The sequence below is a fragment of the Phascolarctos cinereus genome, unplaced genomic scaffold, assembly GCF_003287225.1.
Source record: "Phascolarctos cinereus isolate Bilbo 61053 unplaced genomic scaffold, phaCin_HiC Scaffold_726;HRSCAF=1367, whole genome shotgun sequence".
Classification (NCBI taxonomy): Eukaryota; Metazoa; Chordata; class Mammalia; order Diprotodontia; family Phascolarctidae; genus Phascolarctos; species Phascolarctos cinereus.
The window spans coordinates 34,748,163-34,773,814 of record NW_027556098.1 but is presented as its reverse complement, the minus strand read 5'-3'; the positions used below and the strand labels follow the sequence as shown (position 1 = coordinate 34,773,814).

Here is a 25,652-nt window from a genome sequence, read left to right as displayed (position 1 = left end):
CCCTGCAGAAAAGTAGGACAAAGGGGATAAGAGAAGAGGGGATGATAGAAGGGAGGGCAGATTGGGGGAGGTGGCAGAAGAAAAACACTTTTGAGGAGGGACAGGGTGAAAGGAGAGAGAAAATAGAATAAACAAGGGGCAGGATAGGACGGAGGGAAATATAGTTAGTCTTTCACAACATGACTATTATGGAAGTGTTTTGTGTGACTACAAATGTGTAACATATCAAATTACTTGCCTTCTCAATTGGGGGGAGGAGGAAGGAAGAGAAAGAATTTGGAGCTCAAAGTTTTAAAAATGAATGTTAAAATTATTTTTACCTGTAACTGGGGAAAAATAAAATACTAAATAAAAATTTCAAAATAAATAAATAAATAAAAGATTATAAATAAAAGAGAGAGAGAATTTTAAATGGTACAAATTTCTGAATGGCATACTAAAATCTTTGAAGTCACGGATATATATGGAAAGCTTGCCCCATCATGTCCCTTGCCCACTAGGGTCTGCAATTCTAGAGGTTGCTGAGAATGGATTCCCCTTGTTATAAATTCATCCTTTCTTTACTGGTTTGAGCTAAGACCTTATCTCACTCCCAGCTAAAGAACTCATTTATTGTTGGGAAGTCTTTGGCATATTCTAATCTACAGAACTCTGATTTCTTTTTGCTGTTTTACTTTGATAAATAAGTTTACTTGGTATTCACTATTTGTGATGATCTTTTGTATAATCAGTATTTGGTGAGAAGGGGCTACCAGGAATGGGGAACCTGCAGCCTCAAGGCTGCATGTGGCCCTCTAGGTCCTCAAGTGTGGCCCTTTGACTGAATCCAAACTTCACAGAACAAATCCCCTTAATAAAAGGATTTGGTCTATAAAACTTAGACTCAGTCAGAAGGCCACACTCAAGGACCTAGAAGGCTACATGAGGCCTCGAGGCCACAGGTTTCCCACCCCTGCTAAACTGTTAAGTGTAAACTGGGGCCATCCTCCCCCTTAAGGGTGATCAGGGAGACAGATTTCCTTCTGAACCTCTACAAATCCTACCCCTACAGGTACCTAGAGGCATCTGAGGTGGGGCAGATAGACAGAATCTAATTTAATATCCTTCTTGGAGATAGGAGGGATTAGAAGCAGCCCATCTTTAGTGGTCCTGGGTCTTGCCTGACTCCTTCCCATTGTTATGCTGTCAGTGCAGATAGGGTCCTCATCCTACTTTCCACAGAAGTGGGCCAGACCTCAGATCATATATATCCATGCCACTCATGAGTTTATCTTTGTGTATATGTTTATATTTAGACAATACACACACACACACACACACACACACACACACCACAATAACAACATCACTGTAAAGAAAAACAACTTTGAAAGACATAAAAACTGTGATCAATACAATAACCAACCACAACTCCAGAAGCCTAATGAAGAACCATGCTTCCCGTCTCATGACAGAGAGGTGATGGACTCAAGGCACAGAATGAGACATACATTTTTAGATACGGCCAAATGTGGGGATTTGGGTTTTTTTTGTTGTGGTTGGTTTTTTTTTGGGGGGGCGGGAATAGGGGAACTAATACTTGTCAATTAACAAGCCATTTAAAAAAAATTTTTTTTTTAGGCAATTGGGGTTAAGTGACTTACCCAGGGCCACACAGCTAGTGTAAAGTGTTTGGTCTGAGACTGGATTTGAACTCAGGTCCTCCTGACTTCAGGGCCAATGCTCTATCCACTGCACCACCTAGCTGCCCCAGGGATTTGCTTTGCTTGACTATGTATATTTGTTACAAGGATTTCTTTTTCTTTTCTTTTTTTTTTTCATTGTAGGGAAAGATAATAGAAGGGAGAGTACAGATGGTCTAGCCTCTTACCTCTACCTACACCCCTCCCCCACCATGGAGAATAAAACAGAAGAACAGAAGGACTCACAAATAAGCAGGGTAGCTTTTAAAGTTACATTTTGAATTTATTACATACTTAGGAAGAAAAGCAACCCATATGTAACAGAGATTCATAGCTTCAAGTAAAATTTTCTCCTCTTCTACAATGGAAATGCTAATTTAATTTGGTGATTATTAAGCTAAAAATAAAAATTAAATTAAATTTAAAAGAGCCCCCATTTGTTTTTAACTGGGCTTGGACATGCAGAACATAGTACTACTATCAAATGAACAAGTCATTGGTGATAGATCCCATACTGATCTGCAGGCTGTTCTCAGCTTGTCATATCCTATGTAATTGGACTTGAAGGAAGCGTGTTGTAGTTAAAAAGAATACAGGCTTTGGAGTTGAGAATTTGAACCCTGGTTCTACTACTTACTTATCTGTGTGGCCTTAGGCAAATCATTTCCCCTTTCTGGGCTTCCAGAGTTTCCTCATCTGCAAAACGAAGGTGTTGGCTTAGCTCTAGAATCATAGGTTCCCAAAGTGGGCTATACTGCCACCTGGGAGGATGCTGGAATGATTCAGGTGGGTGGTAGTAGCCTCAGGTGAAATTGGGGGGCATTTAATAAAAATAATGGGGTAGTGTAAGCATAAGGAAATTAAGAGAAGACAAAAAAATTTGGAAAAACCATTTGTACATGTTTCATCTGTCATGTAAGAATTAAAGTCATAGTGATTACATTATTTTCTGAATAAACACATAAAATGCAAGTTATAAATGATTAGGGTTAAGTCTACCAACAGGCCTTAACAGGCAAGTGTGGGCAGATAAGTGTGTTGTGCATTGTCAGAAGTCCAGCATGCATCGGTAGGAAGACGTACGTGCAATGACTTGTTTACAATATGATACTATATCGTAATACTATATTACAATATGACACAATATTGTGTCATCAAAATTTCAATACAGGAAAAAACCCACAGATTTACAATAATTTATTAAATTTAAAGTGCGTCATTAAAAAATTTATATTTTTTTGAAATGATGCAAATTAAAAAAAAAAAGTTAAAGGGTTAAAGAAAGCAGAATTCCAGCGGGCCACTGAGTAATTTTTTTTTTAAAGGGCGCAGTAGGCCAAATAAGTTTGGGAACCTCTGGCCTAGATCTATGAACTCCCTTCCAGCTCCGAGTGCTATAAAACCCTGATTAATGAGTAGCTTTGACTGCTCTTAATGGTGACAATCATGGTGTCCGTGGTGATGGTGGAAGGGGGTAGTAGTTGTGTGTCCCTTTTGTGTTAACATACACCAAAGTCCTAGACTTCCAAATGATCACATGAATCACCTCCCTGTTAGCCACCTTGGGAACCATCCTATTGGCTAGGATTATCCCTGCCCACTGAAAGAAATAGATTTGAATGACAGGAGGGGAGGAAAGGGAAGAGAAGGACAGAGCCTTAGAGGGCCTTAGAGTTGTAGCTCTTCAGCATCCAGGTTCACTTCTGGCCAGAACATAAACCAATGCTGGGAACAGCAATTCTTGTCAGTCTGATGTGTTTAGAGCCTTCCAGGAACTGTAGTTTCCTTTTATTTGGCAGCCTGGGGTCTTTTTTAGACTCAGTGCATTTGTCCTTCCTGCCCCACCTTTTGCTCCTTATTGTCCACTCACTGGGTAAGTGGGTATGCTGGGGATCTGTGCTGAGGTACAGAATCTTCTCTTCCCCATGGTAGGTATCAATATACCCCTTGTCTGATTTTTTTCCTCCCTTTGGGCAGCTGTTCTTTTCTGCCAATGGTAAGAAGTGTGTAGTTAGCACATAGAACATTGGACTTGGAAGTCAGGAAGACCCGGCTTTAACCCCAATCCTTGACACTTATTAGCTGTCCAATCCTCAGCAAATCATTTAACCTCTGTCCCATAGTTTCCTTGCCTGTAAAATGAAGCAATTTCACTTGATGTCTTACAAGGTCTCTTCTTGCTCAAAATCTATGATTTCATGTCTCTTCTATTTGGGGCTGCCCACAGCTTAATTTCCATTATCCTAGTTATCAACAGTGAAGAAAGAAACTTGTCTCTCTTCTCAAACTCATCCCAACCTTCTCCCTCCAGCTCATTTCCCCCAGTACATTGGCAGACTAGAAACCTACTCTTCCTAGTGCTTACCCATATAATTCTCTCACAGAACAAGTCATCAGTATGTATACTGGGACCCAAATGAACAAGTGCGTGTACGGCCATGATGTGACATCTTAATAATGGAGAACAAAGAAGATGAAACCCCTCTTGTCCCATTTCCGGACTACCAATCTGAGCATTTCCTGTTTATTTGTTTATTATTAGTTTCTTGGACACAGATTTAGGAGATGTCTGTCTGATTACAATATTAGAAATTCCCAAATAAGGCCCTCCAGTGTCTCCTGGAAGGGGTAGTTATTATAGTAATTAATTAATTGAAGTTTAGAAAACTCTTTCATATCCTCCTATTAAAGGGGCTACCTAAGTTCAAAGCATCATAATAATCAGGCCTAATGAGGTCATCAAATTAATATATAAGGGTTCAAGCCATAAATAAAGCTCCTTCAGGAGATGGGTGTTTCAGGACAAGGGCGACTGGAGACAGGTGAGTCCCCTATGTCAGTTTTGGAATATTCCCTGGGAGCAGCCCTCAGGTTTGTGCATGATGGAAAACCAACTGTTGACTCATGAAGGATACTGCTGCTGAATCGGTGTTGTAGGACAGAGGTAGAGGTAGAGGAAATCTGAAGAAAACTCTCTGTCCAGCCCTGACGCATCCTGAGCAAGAGGAACGTGTGTTTTGAAAAGGGAAGGAAACTGTTCTCTCTTTAAAGACCAAAACAGGCTAGTGGGGAGGAAGGGAAGGAAGGCATCTCTTCTGTCTTTGATCATTTAAATCAGGGTCATATGCAGAAATAATGAGGGAACTAAGAGTGGCAAGAACTAAGCCTAGCTTGGTAAGGCTGCATACAGTACAATCCTGGGCCATTAGAAGTTCTCCCTGTTTCATTCCTAAATAATTGTGATTTGCATTTTTTTGTGTGGGGGGGACTTGGAGTGGGGGAACTGGACCTATGATTTTATCAGCATGGGAAATTCCCTGGCTTGGAAATTCCCTCCGCTGATGAAACTTACAGTTTTAGGGGGTTGTCTGGGGGCACTGAGAGGTTAAGTCACTTGGCCAGGGCCACCCAGCCGGGTCAGCATGTGTCAGAGGTGAAACTTGAACTCAGATCTTCTGGACTCCAAGCCCATCTCCAGAGACTATACATCACATTTCCTCTTCTTGCATGTAGGCAATGCTTAAAAAATATTTGTTAAATTGAATTGTCATATAAAAGGAGAGAAGAAAGCACTGTGTTTGCACACCTGCCTGCCTACTTTGTGTGTGCCCACATGTGGGGATGTAAAATGAATGAAATAGAACTAAGTTTGGAGTTTGCATTGAGGAAAGGGACTAGAATGGTGTAGGAAAAAACACTGGATTAGAAAGGAAAAAGATTTGGATTCTAATCTTAGCTTTTCCACTAACTCTCTGTGTGACCTATAGTAAGGGCTCCTAGGTGGAGCAATGGATAAAGCACTGGGCTTAGAATCATGGAGATTTCCTGAGTTCAAATCTGGCCTCAGACACTTAGTAGCTGTGTGATCCTAGGCAAGTCACTTAACCCTGGTGCCTCAGTTTCCTTATCTGTAAAATGAGCTGGAGAAGAAATTGCAAACTACTTCAGTATGTCTGCCAAGAAAACCCCAAATGGGGTCACAGAGAGTAGGACACGACTGAAAAAAATTCTCAACAATAAACCCATAGCAAATTGGTTCATTTCTCTGGGCCCTGGTTTCTGCAAATCTGTCTGGAATCACACATTGAAGAGAACAAGGGGAGTTAGATTTCTTTGCCTTAAAACCCTATGGTTCTGTACAACCATCAGATCATGTCCCATGATGGCTCCTAGGAATTTTTTGTGGTACAGATTTAGGCAAGGCACTGAAGTGAGTTGTGTTGACTTTTTCATTTTCTCTACTGAAGTTTCTATGTTTTCTTTTTAAACAGCTTTATTTCAAAAATCATTCTACGTCCTACAAGATAAGATCCATTAGCATGTTAGCTCCTGTCATTTTTTTGGGCCTTGCTGTCCTCATTGGTGAGTTGCATGCATGTGTGTGTCTATGTGTGTTACACACTGTTTATTATTGCCCCCACATTGCACAATAGTAACTTCAAAAGTATAATTTATTTTTTTCTATGTTTTAATGAAAATATTGAAGTAGAAGTGAGTTACTATGTACATATATTTGATGCCAGAAAACCTCACTCTCCTTGACTCACTGTGTTTCATGATAAATCAGGATATAGATAGCACAGGGAAGGTTCAAAGCTTTGGGTCTCCAGTCACACACAGGGTATGCAATTTCCAGTTCTTGCCTAGGGTGCACAAACATTTGGTCTCGGCTCTTCCTCAAGCCCTGGTTATAACTCACTCTATGGGACAGAAGATTATAGGCTGGGTATAAGAGACGTCCTTTGGAACAAATAGACTGTTACATATAATTATTCATCATGAGGATTAATAATAATACCTTGAGATTCATGAACATATAGTGCATATGGAAAGCCTTTCAGTTAATGATGGTGAACCACTTCTCCTTAGTACAGAGATCATTGACTGGAGATGGAAATGAGGCACATTTTTAAAAATTTTGAATAGTATTTTATTTTTTTCCCAATTACATGTAAAGACAATTTAACATGAATTTTTTTTTTGCAGATCTTCCTGACTCCAAGCCTAATGCTCTACTATACTAATTGCCTAAAAATTTAAGTTTATACTCTTTTTCGGATACAGGGCCTTGAAAGATTGGCTCCAATCTTTCTACCTTTTCAGTTTCATCTCAGAATGCTTCCTTACTTCCCCTAAATTGCCCTAAGTATCATATAAGCTAGACCTTTTGACATTCCCTTAACATTAGAATGCAATCTTACTATGCCTAGTGTGTATAGTGAAGGTACTCAATAAATATTTGAATTATTGAAAGAATAAATATCTAACAAGGTAAAGAAAAGGTCTGGTGCTATTCATAGTTTACAGGTTTAATAATATTCAAAATGACAACCCACGTCACGTTTTCTCACAGTCTTGGTCTAAAATAGGCTTTTGCTTTTCAGTTACTTCTGAGGGCACTTATCCATATCCTCCCCCCGTGAATCCCCACTTCCAGCCTCGTCTGTACCATGGTTGCTATGGTGATATCATGAGTATGGACACTCCTGGAGCCTCCTGTGATACAGACAGATTGATCAACTGTGGTAAGTGCACATTTATACCCTTCTAGGACTCTCACTTAAAGAAGTTGCTTTTATTTTTGTACATCTTTTCCTCTGTTGTATCCTTCTCCAACCTCTCTCTGCTTATCTCACGGCCACTAAGATCATAAAATCATAGAATCCAGATCTGGAAGGAACCACAGAGACTAAGCCTCTCATTTTACCAATGAGGAAACTGAGGCCCAGTAAAGTAAAATGATTTGCCTTAACCACTTAGTGATAAATTGGCACCAGGCCCCAAATCTTCTGTATTCCGGGCCAGGACTCATTCCACTATGCTAGCTTAATGTAATTACAATCTCCTTTGTCTCTGAAACGTCAATTCTGAAATTTAGAGATTTCTCTCTTTGTGAGGGAGGTTGGGCAGGAGGGAGATGAGCTAGGAAATAACTTTCTAAGGAAAGCTTCCTGGAAATTGGAAGTCAGTGTAGTACAGTTAGAAGGACGCTGAATTTAGAGTCAGGAAATATGGGTTTTCTGAGGCTACTGTTTGACCTTGAACTAGTCCATGAATCTCTCTGTAAAGTCAGAGGGACAAACCAGCTAATCTCTAAGGTCCCAATCTGCTTTACTATTCTATGGTTCTGAATGTGGCTTAGGGTAGAAGGTGTAGAATTTTTGGCTTCCTTAGTGACAAGCACTGTTGGATTGCCTATGGCTGTCTTACTTTTTTATTTTTATGCTTTTTGGAAAGGCAATTGGGACTTGCCCAGGGTCTCACACAGCTAGTAAGTGTCAAGTGTCTGAGGCCAGATTTGAACTCAGGTTCTCCTGACTCTGAGGCTGGAGCTCTATGCACTGCTCCACCTAGTTGCCCCCATACTTTTTTTTATAAGTTTTATTAATTTGTTTTGATTTATCAACAATCACTTCCATATGCTTTTGAGTTTAAAATTTTTCTCCCCCTTCCTCCCCACCACCCTCCCCCAAACGGCGCACAATCTGATATAGGCTTTACACTTACATTCCTATTAAACATTTTCACATTAGTGAAGTTGTAAGTAAAAATTAAAACCAATAGGAGGAACCATCAGAAAGACAAAACAAAACTCAACAGAAGGTAAAAATAAGTGATAGCGAGCCCCCATACTTTCTTAAAAGATGGGGTAGCACAAGCTATGTTCACAGGAACCAGCTGGGTCCCTGGGAGCTACCTTCATGGTTTCAAGGGTAATCCTGCATAATCAGGAATAGTTTCTCTAATTCCATTAGTCATGAGTCTCCACTGGTGTGCACCTCCCATTGACTACAAGTTGATAATAATTAATCAGCAAAATTAATTAGCTTTTAGAAAAGATTATTTTCCAAAGCAGCTTAGTAAGAAGAGTTGGTACAAACAACCCCCCAGACACTCTTCTACAAGTACACACAGAGTCCTGGGGAATGTGTACTTCAGCTTAGAAAGAACATGTGGTGAAGGGGTAACTCACAGCTTCTGCTAAGTCCTTTTCTCCCATTCACAAAGCCCTCGTGGGTATAGCACATAGGTATGGTACAGCTTTCTGCTGGGTTCCCTGTAGAGTCCTAAAAGTGCCCCTTGTGCCCCTTTATTCAATGTTATCTAAACTGTCCTCAGCTCCCAATGCAGATGCTGATGTCAGTCACTACTGCTCTAGGGACACTGCTAGGATGCCCATGGATACATTAAAAAATCTTTCTACCTTTCGAATTCACAAGATCATCCTCTGGTCGAGTGGGGAAAGGAGACAGAAGTTTTCTCCTTCCCCTCCCCCCTCAACTCTCAAATAATTCCCTCTCAGGGGCTTGGATGGAACTGCTTCTAACAACAAGCTGTCCAGTACAGAAATACATTTGTCCAAGCCTCACAGCGTATGTCTAAGTCCCCTCAACCAATTCCAATATGCTTCCTGTGTTGCGTTATTTCGAAAATTTCATCTAACAGCTTTCGCTCCTTCCAGATTGATTAAGGACTTTTCATACAAAGTTAATGATCTGTGATTGATTGATTAAATATAGGTGGTTTTTTTTTCAGATAAATGTATCAAGGCTAGAGCATCTTGTTAGGTGCTTTAAATGGGGTAGGGTAATTGATTCAAATGACCTCTAGTCTTATAGATTTTTTTTTAATTCCCAGTCATTTTTAAGAATAAAGAAAACTAATTGAGGAAGTAGAGAAAGTATAGCTATTTCTATTTCTACTGTAGGGATCCGTGGCTCAGAAATGTTTGCTGAGATGGATTTGGTGCCTATGAAGAAATATCAAACAATAATCAAAGATGTTGGACAGAAACAATGTGTGGATCCTGCTTTGATTGCTGGAATTATCTCCAGAGAGACGCATGCTGGGTCTGTGCTCCGAGATGGCTGGGACCATCAGGGACTTAAATTTGGTCTGATGCAGGTAACTCTCAAGAAGCAACACCTGAGGTTCAGCAATGATGTTCTCCTTTCCACCAAAATGTCAGCAAAACCAGAAACCCTTGAACAGCCCTGTAATGGGGGAAAGTGGTACAGAGGAGAGAGGGCTGGATTTGATTCAAAAGACCTCAGTTCAAATCTCAGCACTTCAATTTGCTACCTGTACAACTTTGGACAAGTCACTTCATCCCTGGCCTTTAGTTTCCTCATCTAATGGGACATTTACTAAAATGCTGAATGGTTTCTGCTAAACATCTTTGCTGCTTTCTTTAGGGCCTGTCTTTCACTGGCAATTCTAAGACATCTTATAAGAATGAAGTAGCTGGATGAATGAGGAACAAGTGAATTACAGCATAGTTATTATTTGGATCAGCTCTGTGATCTCACTGGTAGAGGGAACTTCTAAGGAAATGCCCTCTACAAATGTCAGTTGGCTCCCACTCTGCAATTTATAGCCTTGGAGAGTTGTCTGGGGCACTGAGAAGTGACAGGCCTAGCTAGGGTGACCCAGCCAGGATGTGTCAGAGGCTGGGCTAGAACTCAGCTCTTTGTGACTTGCAGGCTGTCTGCATGCTATGTCTCAAATGGGGAAAGTTATAAAAGAACCTCTAAATGCAGATTTTGCCTATTTAATTTAATTTTTTTTTTGTGAGGCAATTAGGATTAAGTGACTTGCCCAGGGTCACACAACTAGTAAGTATCAAGTTTCTGGTCTGAGACCAGATTTGAACTCAGGCCCTTCTGACTCCAGGGCCTGTGCTCTATCCACTGTGCCAAATGGCTGCCCTGCCTCTTTAATTTTAAGAAAATAATTATATTCATAGAGAGTGTTCTCTATAGCATAACTGAAAAAGAAAGCACATTTTTACCACTTTGGACCAAAATACTGGCTAAGTAAGTAATATTCCTTACTCCTAATCAATTCAATAAGTTATTGTGGAAGAAGGTAGGGGGTTTTGAATTATCTAGATAATTGCCTTAACTCTGTGCAGTAAAGAACTCCATAGTTAGACTATACATAACCGGATAATTGACATTTTACCCTAACTAGCTATGTGAACTTGAGCTAGTTTACCTTCTCTGAGCCTCAGTTTTCTCGGTACCTAGGGTTATTGTGAGGAAAGCACCTCATTATAGAAGTATGAATGTTGGTCCTATTCTGTAGAGAAGCTATCACAAGTACAAGCTATTATTTTTAGAATAACTGTTTAAAAGCAATATCTTGCTTTTACTGTGAAGACCTGGCCTTTGAGTAGCCAGCTGGCTTTTGAATAATGTCATCTTATTATTTTTTTCTCACTGGAGCTCTTTAGTACTCATTCCCCCACACACACAATTTTTAAAAATTCATGCCTTCCATTTATATAATGCTTTATAGTTTATAAAATGATTTGTATATTATTCTACTTGTTCTGAAATATTTATTCCCATTTTAAAGATAAGGAAACTAAAGCTGAGAGAGATTAAATGAATTACCCATGGTGACAGCTGGTAAGTGGTGGAGCTGAGACATGTCCCAAGTCTTCTGCCCCCAAATCCAGTACTCATTTTAACACATTACCTTTCTTCTCACTGAAGGAAAAAAAAAAACCTTGAGAAATAACCCTTTGTGGGTAAATAAAAAAGAAAACTCAAAATCTGAGAAATAAAAAATGAATTTTGGAAGGGCAAGGACAACAGAAAAAAACTACATTTTCTCCTAGGGATTCTGACCTTGTTATTTTATTGTTTTAGCTTGATAAACACACTTATCACCCCACTGGAGCCTGGGACAGTCAAGAGCACCTTACACAGGCTGTAAAGATCCTAACTGACAAAATTAAGGCAATCCAGAGAAAATTCCCAACCTGGACCATGAGTCAACACCTGAAAGGTGAGTCCAGTTTATTTGTTGAAATGAGCAATGAATAAAATTACTTCTGACCTGAACATTATCTTTGACTTGCTGCAGAAAGATTGGCCACACCAAAGTTATTTAGGTGAAATGACATTGGTAAATAAGGATTTGTGTACCTGAGACTTATTCAATTTAATTATCTATCAAACTGTAGACTTTTAAGGAATTCTGTGGTTTAGTGTCTCACTAGCCAAACCACAGGCCCTATCCAATGTGTTGGAAAAGAGGTGGTGAGAAAGCATGTTGAGATTAGGGGTGGGGGTTGGGGCTTGGATTTGGAGTCTTTGACTTAGGTTTAAATTCCACCTTTGCTACTTAGCCCCTGAGTGACCTTGGGCACGTCTCTAGGCCTGTTTCCTTTATACATTTAGGAGTTTGGACTAAATGGTCTCTAAGTGCCTTTCTAGCTGTAAACTTAAAAAGCCAATATCCAATAATCATTTATTAAGCACCTATCCCATGACCGGCACTGTGCTAAGTGCTAGGGATACAATTAATAAAAACAGTCCCTGCCCTCAAAGAGCTTATAATCTATTGGAAGGAGACATACAAAAGAAGGCAAGAAAATGGGAGAAATAGAAGTTTCTGCCCTTTATAAAGGAAGCTTTTAGGAAGAGTTGGGTACATGGCCCCCCAGCCCTCCAATCAGATAGGAGAGGAGGCTGAGCGAGGTGGTATCAGTCAAAGCTTGATTTGATGATGAGATAATGAGATTTGTGAAAGCCTCAACTCTGAAAAAGTTGAAAATGCAGTGAGGCTTCTTTCCCCCCAGGGAAATTCTAGTTTCAGGACAAGACACTTTCATATGAGGTCCATTTGATTTCTTAACTATGATTTCAAAGCTTCTAAAACTCTGGCATAAAATGGTGATAAGTGGCAGTATGGCCTCCCTCACTTAAGGTATTTTCTTCTGAGCTCCATATTTTAGGAAGGGCATTAACAAACTGGAGTGTATACAGAGGAGGGCAACCAGGATGCTGAAGGTCCTTGAAACCATTTTATATAAAGATGGCTTAAAGGAACTGGAGGTATTTCTTCAGCTGAAGAGAAGACTTTGGCTTCAGTTAGGAGGAGACATACAAAAGGGTAGGATGGGTAGAAACTGCATAGAGACAAATTTAGGCTTGATATCAGGGGAAAACTTCCTAGAGGCAGCTAAGGTGGTGAAGTGGATAGAATGGTGGATCTAGAGTCAGTAAGTCCTGAGTTCAAATCCAGATTCACACACTTATGATAGGACCCTGAGAAAGTCATTCAACCTCTGTCTGCCTCAGTTTCCTCATCCACAAAATGGGGAGAATAATAACTATTTCAAATGAGATAATATTTGCAAACCCTAAAGTGCTATATAAATACTAACTATTAACAATTAGAGTTGACCAAAAATGGAATTGGCCTCCATAATCCTCACTGGAAGTCTTCAAGCAAAAAGACTGAATGACCACTTAACATGGTAATATTATAGTGGAGATTCTTATTCACCTACAGATTGGATTAATTGCTCCCTGAGATCTCTTTCAACTCTGACATTCTGAGACTCAGTAGACAAAAGTTCATGAGTGGATAACTACTGTCACCAAAATGAAAAGCTCCTAAAGGGACAAGGTTTGGTCAAGCACGGACGTAGCAAATATTTTTAAGTAATAAGGCTTGCTGACGTTCAATTTAGATCCCTTGATGCAAAAACCACTCTCAGCAATTGTGAATATCTATGGGATAAGAACAAACATTTTGAAAGATGCTCACAGTGGAGATGAACTGGGGGCGGAGAGGCTATTTCTGATCAGAGCTAGACTATTCAAGAGGACAAGCCAACATTTTCCAAGTGACCTGAAGGTCATCCTGTATTTTTTAGAAGGGGAGAAAAAGAAAGGAGTCCCCTTTTTGGGAAAAAGTTAGAACAGTGATCTGGCATCATAGCATTTTCCTGTCCTACTTCTGGCTGAAATTCCTCATTTAGTTCTAATGCTTTTGTGTTCTATTTCAGGTGGTCTCTTTGCCTACAAATCAGGGATTGATGACATTGTAACCCCTAATGATGTAGAAAATGACTACATCAACGATATTCTTGCCCGATGCAAATTTTATAAGAGACATGGCTTCTAAGTTTGAGGAGGCTGGACAAATAGGTCACCATTTAGGGAGAAGGGATAAGTGAGAACGTGTTATTCCATAAACACACACCGACCAATTGTTTGAATAAATTAATTACTAAATTTCCCTATAAGAAAATTGTTCCCAGGAAGCAGAGCATACTAATACCCCAAATTAGAGGTTCTTAACCTGTACCCACCGGCTCCCAACAATGGAGAGATTTCTTCGGGTCCATTAACATGGATGGAAAAAATTATATCTTTATTTCCACTAATCTCTAACTGAAATTAAGCATTTCCTTAATTATGAATAAAGGCAATAAATCACAGTAGTATTAAGTTTCACCAGACTGCCAAAGAAGTCCAGGACACACAAAAAAATTAAGAAGCTCTGCTTCCCAAGTTGAATACAAAATCTGACCAAGTCACAAGTAGCAGCATCCTGGGTATTGGAAACCTTGATTCTACCCCTCCTGGCAATGTTCATCAATGCTGTCTCCCATCTAGGCCCCAGTCTTGCTGGAATTGATCACCCTTAGCTCCATACTAGTATCAGTGACATTCCTCTATCAGTTCTAGGATGTTTGTTTGTTGCATATGACCTCGCATTGCACAGGCAGTATTTCTATACTGTGCCAAAAATTATTCCCCCCACAACACATACACACACGAGGAATTCCAAACCTTTGTGTTACATGCTTGACCTATCCTGTGAGATTATGGTATATCATTCAACTGGTCAACTATGTCCATCAGACCTGTTAAATTGGAGGGCTAAGTACACTGCAAAATGACCTTGAAGTTCATTGCTCAATCCTCGTTTCAATATTTCAGTCCTGACTCCCTTTTCTTGGTCCCCAAATGTCTCTCCAAAAGCTAATCTAAAGTAATGTACTCACTCCAACAGGGCTTTCACCTGATTGGGGTTTGCCTCTATATGCCTGATAATCAGTATTTCTATAGTAGTAACCCATGTCCTCTATTGGTACCCTTGGCTTCCTTTTATTTCTCCAGCAATGTAATCTCCTCCATTAAAAGTACTATCCATGCAATGCAGTGATAGGGAGTATATTTGACATATAGATCCCACCTTTGCAAATGTGCAGGGCTGTGTTCTGAACACCAAGATGAACTACTCTAGAAATGCATTACCTCTCTCTTTTATCACCCCCAGAAAGAGGTGTAGAGATAATGACGGGGTTTTTTCCAAGGACCTAGGGAAACAGTCAACTTGATCTGCACTGGACAACTGAATTGCTCTGAGATTTTAGCCATCCTGTTTAAAGTCCTATTAATAGTTCCATTAAGATTCCTCCAAGGGGGCAGCTAGGGGGCACAGTGGATAGAGCACCGGCCCTGGATTCAGGAGGACCTGAGTTCAAATCCAGCCTCAGACACAGAACACTTATTAGCTGTGTGACCCTGGGCAAGTCACTTAACCCTATTGCCAAAAAAAAAAGATTCCTCCACCTTAGGCAACACCTACTTAGGTGAATAGGAAAGGAATGCAACTATAGTACTACTGGTGTCACTGACGTGGATCGACTCTCACACACACACACACACACACACACACACACACACACACACACTAATATGCCAACTATGGGTATCGTTCTTTCCCAGAGCTCTCTTTTTCTCCTGTGTAGATATTGCCAAGGCCTCAAAATTATCTGTCATCGGCCATGGTGTTCTCCTTATTGCTTCCCAAATGCAGTATGGAACCCATGATGTGGGCACTGAAGCACTACCAGAATGCATTGGCCTTTATTGGCCCCGGTATCCACACTTTTCAAAGTCTTACAAATTCAGTTCAAAGCCTTCTACTGAAAGTGAATCCAAACTGCCAGTTCCATTTCAGCTATAACTCACATTCTGCTCCTCTCTCTCTCAATTGTATCCTTTTAAATCTTATCTTAAGAAAAATTGTTTTATTGCATTTTTATGGTCCATAAATGCCTCAGTGTATTCTAATCCTGAACCTGCATCACTGGATTGGCCTGAGTTAGTCCTGACTCAGTGTACTTTGGTGTTAGTCTGCAGTGGTTGATTGCTTATGACTTCATGGTTGAATTCGTTTTTGAATTGGGGAAAGGGTAGTATGGAAGTCAGGGAGCCTTGGGTGATTGGATAGTTACATATAGGACTCTGACATTCTGCAGTAACACTCTGTTAGGGTTATATAAGAAACCCTCTCAAAGGGATAAGGAAGAAGTTCTCTCTGATCCTACAGGATTAGCCTAATGGATGTTTTAAGAAGTTTGACAGGGAGAGCAAAGGTATTACAAGATTGACTGTCCTCTACTCTTATTAACTTTTTAAAAAACTGGAAAACCAGCTTAAGTAAAATGAAAATAAATTATCTTTGGGTATTCAGTGATTAGAAGCAGTGGTAAATGCATTTTTTACTTTTAAGGACCATACCTTGAAGGTAGAGAAGACTATGTATCTAGTTGAATAACAGCACTGAAGAAAAGAGCAATGCTAATGGAAATGGGAATTGATAGGCTGAAGATGGGAAGCATGACTTCTGACCCAGTGGTAGTGCTGAACCCTGAGGAAATCAGGGCCAAAAAGGATTTAAAGGCGATAAATGCTATTCCCCTCGGCATCTGCATTCACCACAGCAGCCACACAAGAAAGGTGTCCCCAACCAGCTCTGAGAATTCTGCTAAATACTCTAACACCAGTTTCTCATGGGCCAGGCCTTTTAGGCTTCAAGCAACAAGAAGGACAAGCTAACGACAATCCAGAGAAGAGTTTCCCTACTGTCTTAAAGGGGAACTAGTCAAGTCTATGTAAAACAAATGCACTCTTACCGAAGTTTTTCATCTTTAAACTGAGAGTGTTGGGCTAGGTGGTCTCTGAGGTCTATTTCTATAGTTCTATAACCCTATCATCTTATTACCAACATGTGTAGCTGCAGAGCTCACTTGGCTAAAAGATTCAATAGCACCAATTTTATAAAAAATGCTATATGAACCTGGTATTTTAGGGCTTTTAACCTTTCCATCATCATTTCTACACAATTAGAGAGGCAGAACGATACAACGGAGAGAGCCTTGGCTTTGGAGTTGGACGTCTGAGTTAAAATCCTACCTGTGATATTTACTACTTGGACAAGTTATTTAACTTCCCTTTCTTCATGTATAAAGTGAAAGGTTGATCTAGATGGCCTCAGGGTCCCTCCTAGCTCTAGATTATTTATTAGCTTTAGTGCAATGATGAGTGCTACTGCTACACATGCAGAACCACCTGCAAAGTTGCCTTACTAACAGATTCTCACAAAAACCAAAGTCCTTTATTGTCTACATATTTGTCTTACAATTATGTCAAGAAATGAAGAAAAAGGCTTTTGACAAGATAGAAAACTCATTCATGTTTAAAACAGTAAAAAACATAGTTGGATCTTTCATAATATAAGTATCTTCCTCCTTTGCGAAAGCTGGGGATGATGGACATGGAACTTGTATTGTCAGGCTATTGACAGATTGATCAGTTTTACTTAATGGCTATTTTTCCTTCCTTTTGTACTCTTTGCTACAGGGATGGCTTCTAGGATCAGTGGGTGGGAATGTATTTGGAAATGCAGTTGATTAAATAAAAGATAACAAAAATTTTAAATTAGAAACATTCCATCATCAAGTTGGTTACTAGGCAATGCATTATTATTATTTTGTTACACCAAATCATGAATATGACACGGCACTGAGGTGTTATAATCTATAAAGGTGGAGATAGGACACATGCTGATGAAATCATAGACCTGTGATGTACTGGAGTCTTGGTCCTGTGCAATGTGCCCTAAGGTGGGGAATGAGGGACCAGAAGGGAATGCTCTAAATATCATAAACAGAGATGCTAAATACACCTACCTCCCAGGATTGTAGTGATATTCAAATGAGATAATATTTGTCAAGTGCTTTACAAACCTTGTAACATTATATTAAATGACAGTTTACTTTCATCATCATCAAAATCATTATTATTGTTGTTGTTGATATAGTCTAGGAGGCAGGTTAGAGATGGAAAAGCGGGGAAGGAGAGAGTAAATCTTCCAGATGGAAGAATAATGATTTTTTAAAAAATAAGTTCTCGGGGCAGCTAAGTGGTGCAGTGGATAGAGCACCGGCCCTGAAGTCAGGAGAACCTGAGTTCAAATCTGAACTCAGACTAAACACTTGACACTTATTAGCTGTGTGACCCTGGGCAAGTCACTTAACCCCAACTGCCTAAAAAAAGAAAAGAAAAGAAAGAAAAAACAAGCTTTCCAAATTCCCCTACACTCTTGCTTTCTTAAAAAAGAAAGACAGATTAAAGAAAGGACAAAAGAAAGAAGGAAAAAAACAAAAAAAATCTATAAGGGAGCTTTGCTTTTAGCTCTAGAGAGAGAAAAAGAAAGCCTAGAGAAGTAAAAGATGTATTCCTGGGCTTATGTTGAAGATACATGTCCAAAGAAAGTATGTGAGACTCTACTCCAGAATAAAAACAACTTAGGTGCTCCTTGAGACAGATGAGAAGAAATTAATATTGACCCAATTTGAAGATAGCCCCTGTCTACATGAAACTAGAACAATCAGGGGAATGGTGAAAAACACATTTAATTTACCAGTTATTCTTCTCTACAAAATCCTAAATTGTGGAAACCTCCAGAGTCAAGATGGCAGAGTAAACCAGGAACTCACCTGAGCTCTCCAAATTCCCATCCAAACATCTTCAAAATAATGCCTCAAAAGGAATTCTGGATGGGGGCAGCTAGGTGGCACAGTGGATAGAGCACTGGCCCTGGACTCAGGAGGGCTTGAGTTCAAATCCAGCCTCAGACACAAAACACTCACTAGCAGTGTGACCCTGGGTAAGTCACTTAACCCCATTGCCTAGCAAAAAAAAAAAAGGGAATTCTGGAGTGGCAAAACCAACAAAAGTACAGGGTGAAACAATTTTCCAGCCTATGACAATTTAGAAGGTTGATAAGAAAGATCTGTTTCATTGAGGTGAGGGTAGAGAGCAGTCTGGGGAAGGCAGCCAGGGAAAGCCAGCAGCAGGCCCCACCCCAGCAAGCCAGTGTAGGCTTTGGAGGCCTGAATCAACAGCAGTGACTACCAGAGCTCTCACTCCACAGACAGTAAAGGGGCTGGCCAACTGGTCAGAAGGAGATTATAGTGGACACTTTGCTGGCACTGGGTATAGGATTCTGTTGCATTGCCAAAAGGGGGAATCCAGTTGACGGACCTAGGGTACAGTCCCAGGGGGAGGCATAACACTAGCACACTAGAGTATGCTGCCGCAGGGGAGTGGGGATGCTGTTTACAGGAGTATGGAAGGCAAATTCTACCGAACATTTGAAGAACAATTAATTCCAACATTATATAAACTATTTGGAAAAATAGGCAAAGAAGGAGTCCTACTAATTTTTTTTTGTGACAGAGATAAGGTGCTGATATCAAAACCAGAAAGAGCAAAAGCAGAGAAAGAAAATCATAGACCAATTTCCCTAATGAATATTGATGCAATAATTTTAAATAAAATGCTAACAAAGAGATTATATCACAAGGTCATATGCTATGACCAGGTGGGATGTATACCAGGAACACAGAGCTGGTTCAATATTAGGAAAACTATCAGCATAACTGACTTTACTAAAACCAACAGAAATCATGTGATTATCTCAAAAGATACAGAAAATACAATACCCATTCCTATTAACCTAGTCAGCATAGGGATAAATAGAACTTTCCTTGAAATGATAAGTAGCGTCTATCTAAAACCATCAGCAAGCATTATCTGTAATGGGGATAAGCTAGAAGCCTTCCCAATAAGATCAGAGGTGGAGCAAGGATGCCCATTATCACCACTATTATTCAATATTGTACCAGAAATGCTAGCTATAGCAATAAAACAAGAAAAAGAAATAAAAGGAATTAGAATAGGCAATGAAGAGACAAAATATCACTCTTTGCAGATAATATGATGATATACTTAGAGCACCCTGGGGAATGAATTAAAAAACTACTTGAAATAATCAACAACTTTAGTATAGTTGCAGGATATAAAGTAAACCCACATAAGTAATCAACTTTTTTTTTTTTGTAATTGGGCTTAAGTGACTTGCTCAGGGTCACACAACTAGTGTCAAGTATTTGGTCTGAGGCTGGATTTGAACTCAGGTTCTCCTGACTTCAGGGCCAGTGCTCTATCCACTGAGCCACCTAGCTGCCCCCAAGCATTTCTAAATATTACCATGAAAGCCCAGCAGGAAGAAATAGAAAGAGAAATTCTATTTAAAATAGTTGTAGACAATATAAAATACTTGGAAGTCCATCTGCCAAGACATACCCAGGAACTATATGAACACAATTACAAAACACTTTTTACACAAATAAAGTCAGCTCTGAACAACTGGAGAAATATTAACTGCTCATGGGTAGGCCAAACCAATATAATAAAAATGACAATACTATCTAAATTAATTTACTTATTCAGTGCCATACCAATTAAACTACCAAAGAATTTATAGAGCTAGAAGCAACAACAAACTTCGTCTGGAGGAACAAAAGGTAAAGAATATTAAGGGAATCAAATAAAAAAAATGTGAAAGAAGGGAGCCTTGCAGTACTAGATCTTAAGCCATACTACAAAGATATAATCATCAAAATGATTTGGTGCTGGATAAGAAATTGAGTGGTTAGACAGTGGAACAGATTAGGTACACGATATATAGAATTAAATGAATACAGTAACTTACTTTTTGACTAACCCAAAGATCCCAGCTACTGGGGCAAGAACTTCCTATTTGACAAAAACTACTGAGAAAACTGGAAAACAGTCTGGCACAAATTAGGTATAGACCAACATCTCACACTGTAAACCAAGATAAGCTCAAATTGGGTATATGATTTAGATATAAAGGGTCATATCTTAAGCAAATTAGTGGGAGCATTGAAGAAATTACCTGATAAATCTATGGATAAGGGAAAAGTTTATACCCAAGTAACAGACAGGATCATGGGAGGTAAAATGGATAATTTTAATTACATAAAATTAAAAAGTTTTTGCACAAATAAAACCAATGCAGCTAAAATTAGGAGAAAAATAGCAACTTTATCTGACAAAGGTCTTGTTTCTAAGATATACAAGGTACTCAGCCAAATTTATAAGAATAAGAGCCATTCTCCAATTGACAAATGGTCAAAGAACATGAACAGGCAGTTTTCAGAGGAAGAAATCTAAGTTATCAATAGTCATATGAAAAAAATGCTCTAAATCACTAAGAATTAGAGAAACGCAAATTAAATAACCCTGAGGTTCCACCTCATACCCATCAGAAATGACAAATATTAGCAGGGATGATGGAAAAATAGGTACACTAATGAATTGGTCCAACCGTTTTGGAAAGTAATTTGGAGATATTCCCAGAAGGCTATACAACTGTGTATACCCTTTGACCCAGAAATACCACTACTAGGTCTATACTCCAAAAAATATCAAGGAAAGAGGAAAAGGACCCATATGTACAAGCATATTTATAGCAGCTTTTTTTAGGTTGGCAAAGAATAAGAAACTGAGGAGACACTCGTCAATTGGGGATGTCTGAATAAGTTACGCTATATGAATAAGATAGAATACTATTTTGCTGTAGGAAATGATGAAAGGGATGGTTTCAGAAAAATCTGGGAAGACATATGAACTGATGCAAAGTGAAGTACAGAGTAACAGCAATGCTACAATGATGATCAACTATGAAAGATCTAGTAGCTCGGCTCAACATAATGACCCACCATAATTCTAAAAGACTCATGATGAAAAATGCTATGTACCTCCAAATAGAGAATTGATGGATTCAGAGTACAAGTAGAAACTTACCTTTTTTTTTTCTTCCAGAACATAGCTAATGTAGAAATTTGTTTTGCATGGCTTTGTATTTATAATGGGTTTTGCATTTTTTGTCTTCTCAATGAATAGGGAAGGAGTAAGGGAGGGAGAGAATTTGGAACTGAAAATAAAGTTAAAATTAATTGATCAATAATGAAATTATGAGGTTAAGAGACTTGACCAGGATCACATGGACAGTATGTATCAGAGACTGGACTTTTGAAGCCAGGTCTTCCTGACTCTGAGGCCAGCTCTCTAACTGGCTCACTAACCCACACTACTTTTACAAATACACATTATTTTTAAAACCACTCTCTGTGGCATGTAGGTATTCATTTTGTGCTATGAAGTTGCATGTTTTACAATAAAGGTTTCACGTGAAACTCTGGGGTTTCAATCTTGCCTTGGGCACACGAATGCCTTTATCTGTTTCTACTGTCCAAGGACAGGCCTCAAGAAGAATTGTGCTTTAAAAATTAGAATTCTGTAATGATTATGACCTTGTGGTGTTCCTGAGAGAATCTTAGCTCCTTTTAGGAGAGAGAGAGAGCAAAGCCTGCCCTAGGCAAATCTTGCCAGACTTCTTCAAATTCTATCTTAGGCATCCCCTCACTGAAGCCCTCTCCCTAACCCCTACAGCATCTTAGCACCCTGTCTATTTCTTCTCACTCATCTCAGTCCGATCCTGTCTTTCTCTGAAAATCCCATTTTAAGGCACAGATCTTATAAAATCACATTAAAGCAGGGGTTCTTAACCTGGGTTTCACTGACCTTCCCTACCCCCCCAAGGAGCCTGTGGATAGATTTTTGGGGGTAGGAGTGAAGGTTGTGAAGTTGGGTGGGAAAAAAATAAAACTGTAAAATGGTGATAATAATAGCACCTACCTGGAAAGGTTATCATGAGGATGAAATGAGATATTGTAAAAAAGCACTTAGCACAGTGTATAGTAGGCACTGTACAAATGTTTATTTCCTTCACACTTACTCTTTCCTTCTCAGCCTAACCCCAGTCACAGAGCTTTAGAAGGTGTCTCCTTTGATTAAAGAGGCTTGCTTCCTTGGGGCACAGACGTATTTGAGATCTTGATAAAACTTCCATAACCATTGTGGCACAAACAAGACAACATCCTGCTTAGCAATTAGTTGTTGGAAGTATATTTTGTGCAGTTGAGGGATTCAGTCACTTTTCAGAGCAATGGACCTAAAAGTGTCAATGAATGTAATTGCATATTTATACAGTTACAAGTGTAAGAGAGGTAAGAAGCTAGCTGGCTTTACTGAGGTCAGGAGAAGAGCTTCAGGAACAAATTCAGCACTTAAATAAGAGTTCACAGTACAGATGAACTGAGGAGGAGGAAAAGGATGAGACTCTTCCAGTGTATTTGCCCAAGTAAATTAAAGAAATTTGCTTGACTGCCTGCATAGGGAGCAGGAAGGGGAGATAGTTATCCCTGTATGAAAAAATATATATAATCCCACCCCTTGACTGGAAGCATAGCCCAAGGAAGAGACAATCAGTGACACTGGCCTTATCTTACAAATTGAGTTCTGAAAGTTTTAAAAGTTTGGACCTGACCCTTGATTTCTTTTTCTTTAGCATAAAACAAGTCAAACAGGCCCTCCGAGTTTCTAAATCAGGAAAACATTTTTAGTGTTGTGAAGACTATGCTCAGCATATCAGACAGTAAGGAATACAATAAATGGAGCAGAAGGTAAATTGGATTTAACATAAAGGTAAAGAATTCTTTTTCTACTACACACTAAAGCATGACAACGGCTCAAAGGAGAGTAAACTTTTTTCTTTTTTTTAATTTACTTTTAGTTTTCAACATTCACTTTTACAAGATTTTGAGTTCCAAATTTTTTCCCCTTCCTACCTCTCTCCCCTCTCCAAGATGGCAATCTGATATATCGACCATACGTGTACAATCATATTAAACATATTTCCACATTAGTTATGTTGTGAAAGAAAAATCAGAATAAAAGGGAAAAAAAACATGAGAAAGAGAAAGCAAGAAAGAGAGAGAGAGAGAGAGAGAGAGAGAGAGAGAGAGAGAGAGAGAGAGAGAGAGAGAGAGAGAGAATAGTATGCTTCAATCTGCATTCAGACTCCACAGTTCTTTCTCTGGATGTGAATAGCATTTTCCATCATGAGTCTTTTGGAATTGTCTTAGATCCTTGCATTGCTGAGAAAAGCCAAGTCTATCAAAGACAGTCATCACACAATGTTGCTGTTACCGTTCTGGTTCTGCTCACTTCACTCGGCAACAGTTCATGTAAGTTTTTGCAGGTTTTTCTGAAATCTGTCTGCTCATCATTTTTTTTTAATAATTAATTAATTTCTTTTTAGTTTTTAACATTCATTTCCATAAGATTTTGAGTTTTAAATTTTCTCCCCCTCTTCCCCCCTCCCCAAGATGGCATGCAATTTCATATATATATTCATATTAAGCATATTTTCCCATTAGTCATAATGTAAAGAACAATTAGAACTAATGGGAGGAACTGAGAGAATGAAGCAATAAAACAAAACAACAGAGGAAAAGGAGAGCAAATAGTATGCTTCCATCTGCATTCAGATTCCACGGTTCTTCTTCTGCATAGCATTTTCCATCGTGAATCTTTTGGAGTTGTCTTAGATCCTTGCATTGCTAAGAAGAGCTAAATCTATCAAAGTCATCACTAAAAGTGGCTGTTACTGTGTACAGTTCTGGTTCTGCTCACTTCACTAAGCATCAGTTCATATAAATCTTTCCAGATTTTTCTGAATTCTGCTTTCTCATCATTTCTTACAGCACAATAGTACTACATTACATTCATATACCACAACTTGTTCAACCATTCCCCAACTGATGGGCATCCCCTCAATTTCCAATTCCTTGCCACCACAAAAAGAGATGCTATAAATGTTTGTACACATGGTTCCTTTCCCTTTTTATATGATCTCTTTGGGATGCAGACCTAGCAGTGCTATTGCTGGATCAAAAGGCATGCAAAGTTTTATAGCCCTTTGGGTATAGTTCCAAATTGGAGAGCAAATTAAAAAAAATTGTTGGGTGTGACATTTCTCAAAGCTCTATCACAATGTTTTATGGGTTCTTTTACCTTTACCTGACTATGTGCTTCTAAAAAGTCGTATATAACTGTAATGTGGTTTTGCCCATGTCTAGATTACCTGAAATGGAGGCATCTGATGGAGTGTTTGGGTGCTTGTACTTGGACCCCAATTTCTCCCTAGCCTCAGAAACACTACCCCTGACAGTTTCTCCCCAGCCCAAGCACACTGTGCCTAGCAATTACTCATGAGTGGGCCCCAGCAAGACCCTTATCTCTTTCCCTGGTGCAGTTACAAACAGCACCTGAAGGAATTATTAGTTTGAACTGGCTTTGCACTGGGTCATAAAGACATACTACCGCCCTACCTCATTATCTACATCCTAGGCTCCTCATTAACTGTATTCTAGACTTAAGACATATGTATACTCCCTACATCTATCTTGTCAAACAAGACATTGATTGGTAGCAGACTGAACAACTCTCAGTTACCCTGAACTCTAGTTAACTTAGTGATGTAGCAGGCCTAAAACCACACCTCCACATGTCCCCCTTTGTGGGCTTTTCCCAGTGAACTCTGGGTAAAATACCTTCACACTAGGTACAAGGAGTGCATGTTCTTTTGAGAACTGACCACTCCTTAACCACTCCCTAATCCCACCCTGAATCCCCTAGTTAGCATATTTGGCACATGTTTTATTGTATTTATCCCATATAAACTTCAACTGTACCACTCTAAGATTGCAGGAATACTTAACAATCCTTGCCCGCTGAAAAGCCTAACAATAAACTTTGCCACCTTGACTTAAAGAATGTTTGAGTCTGTGAATTCATTCCAGATGATCCATCGTGTACTTCAGTTTTTGAGGGGTCACAACATCTCAACCTTTCATACCACAACACATCCATGTCTGGGACACAGGACGACTGGTGCAGATGTGGGCATTCTGTGTTGGTCTACCATAGTGGTTAAGAGCAGCATCTTTCCATTAGTTGGAACTGCCTGCATCATTAAAACTAACCAAACTGGACACAGTCACTCCTTATGATGCGTCCAGGGGTGAAGGAATCATTCACTCAGAGCTGGGGACAACATGTAGTAAGCAGTGGAAGGTATCAGTATCAATGGCTG

The 25,652-nt window shown here is 39.4% G+C and overlaps 1 protein-coding gene across 1 annotated transcript; it reads left to right on the top strand.

Annotated features, from left to right (window-relative positions):
* The first annotated feature begins 6,001 nt into the window (after window positions 1-6,001).
* Window positions 6,002-13,607, top strand: LYG2 (lysozyme g2). The gene is made up of 5 exons (XM_020992955.1): window positions 6,002-6,044; window positions 7,067-7,207; window positions 9,391-9,587; window positions 11,339-11,477; window positions 13,489-13,607. The coding sequence occupies exons 1-5, from the start codon at window positions 6,002-6,004 to the stop codon at window positions 13,605-13,607; spliced, it is 639 nt and encodes a 212-aa protein (XP_020848614.1).
* Window positions 13,608-25,652: the final 12,045 nt, after the last annotated feature.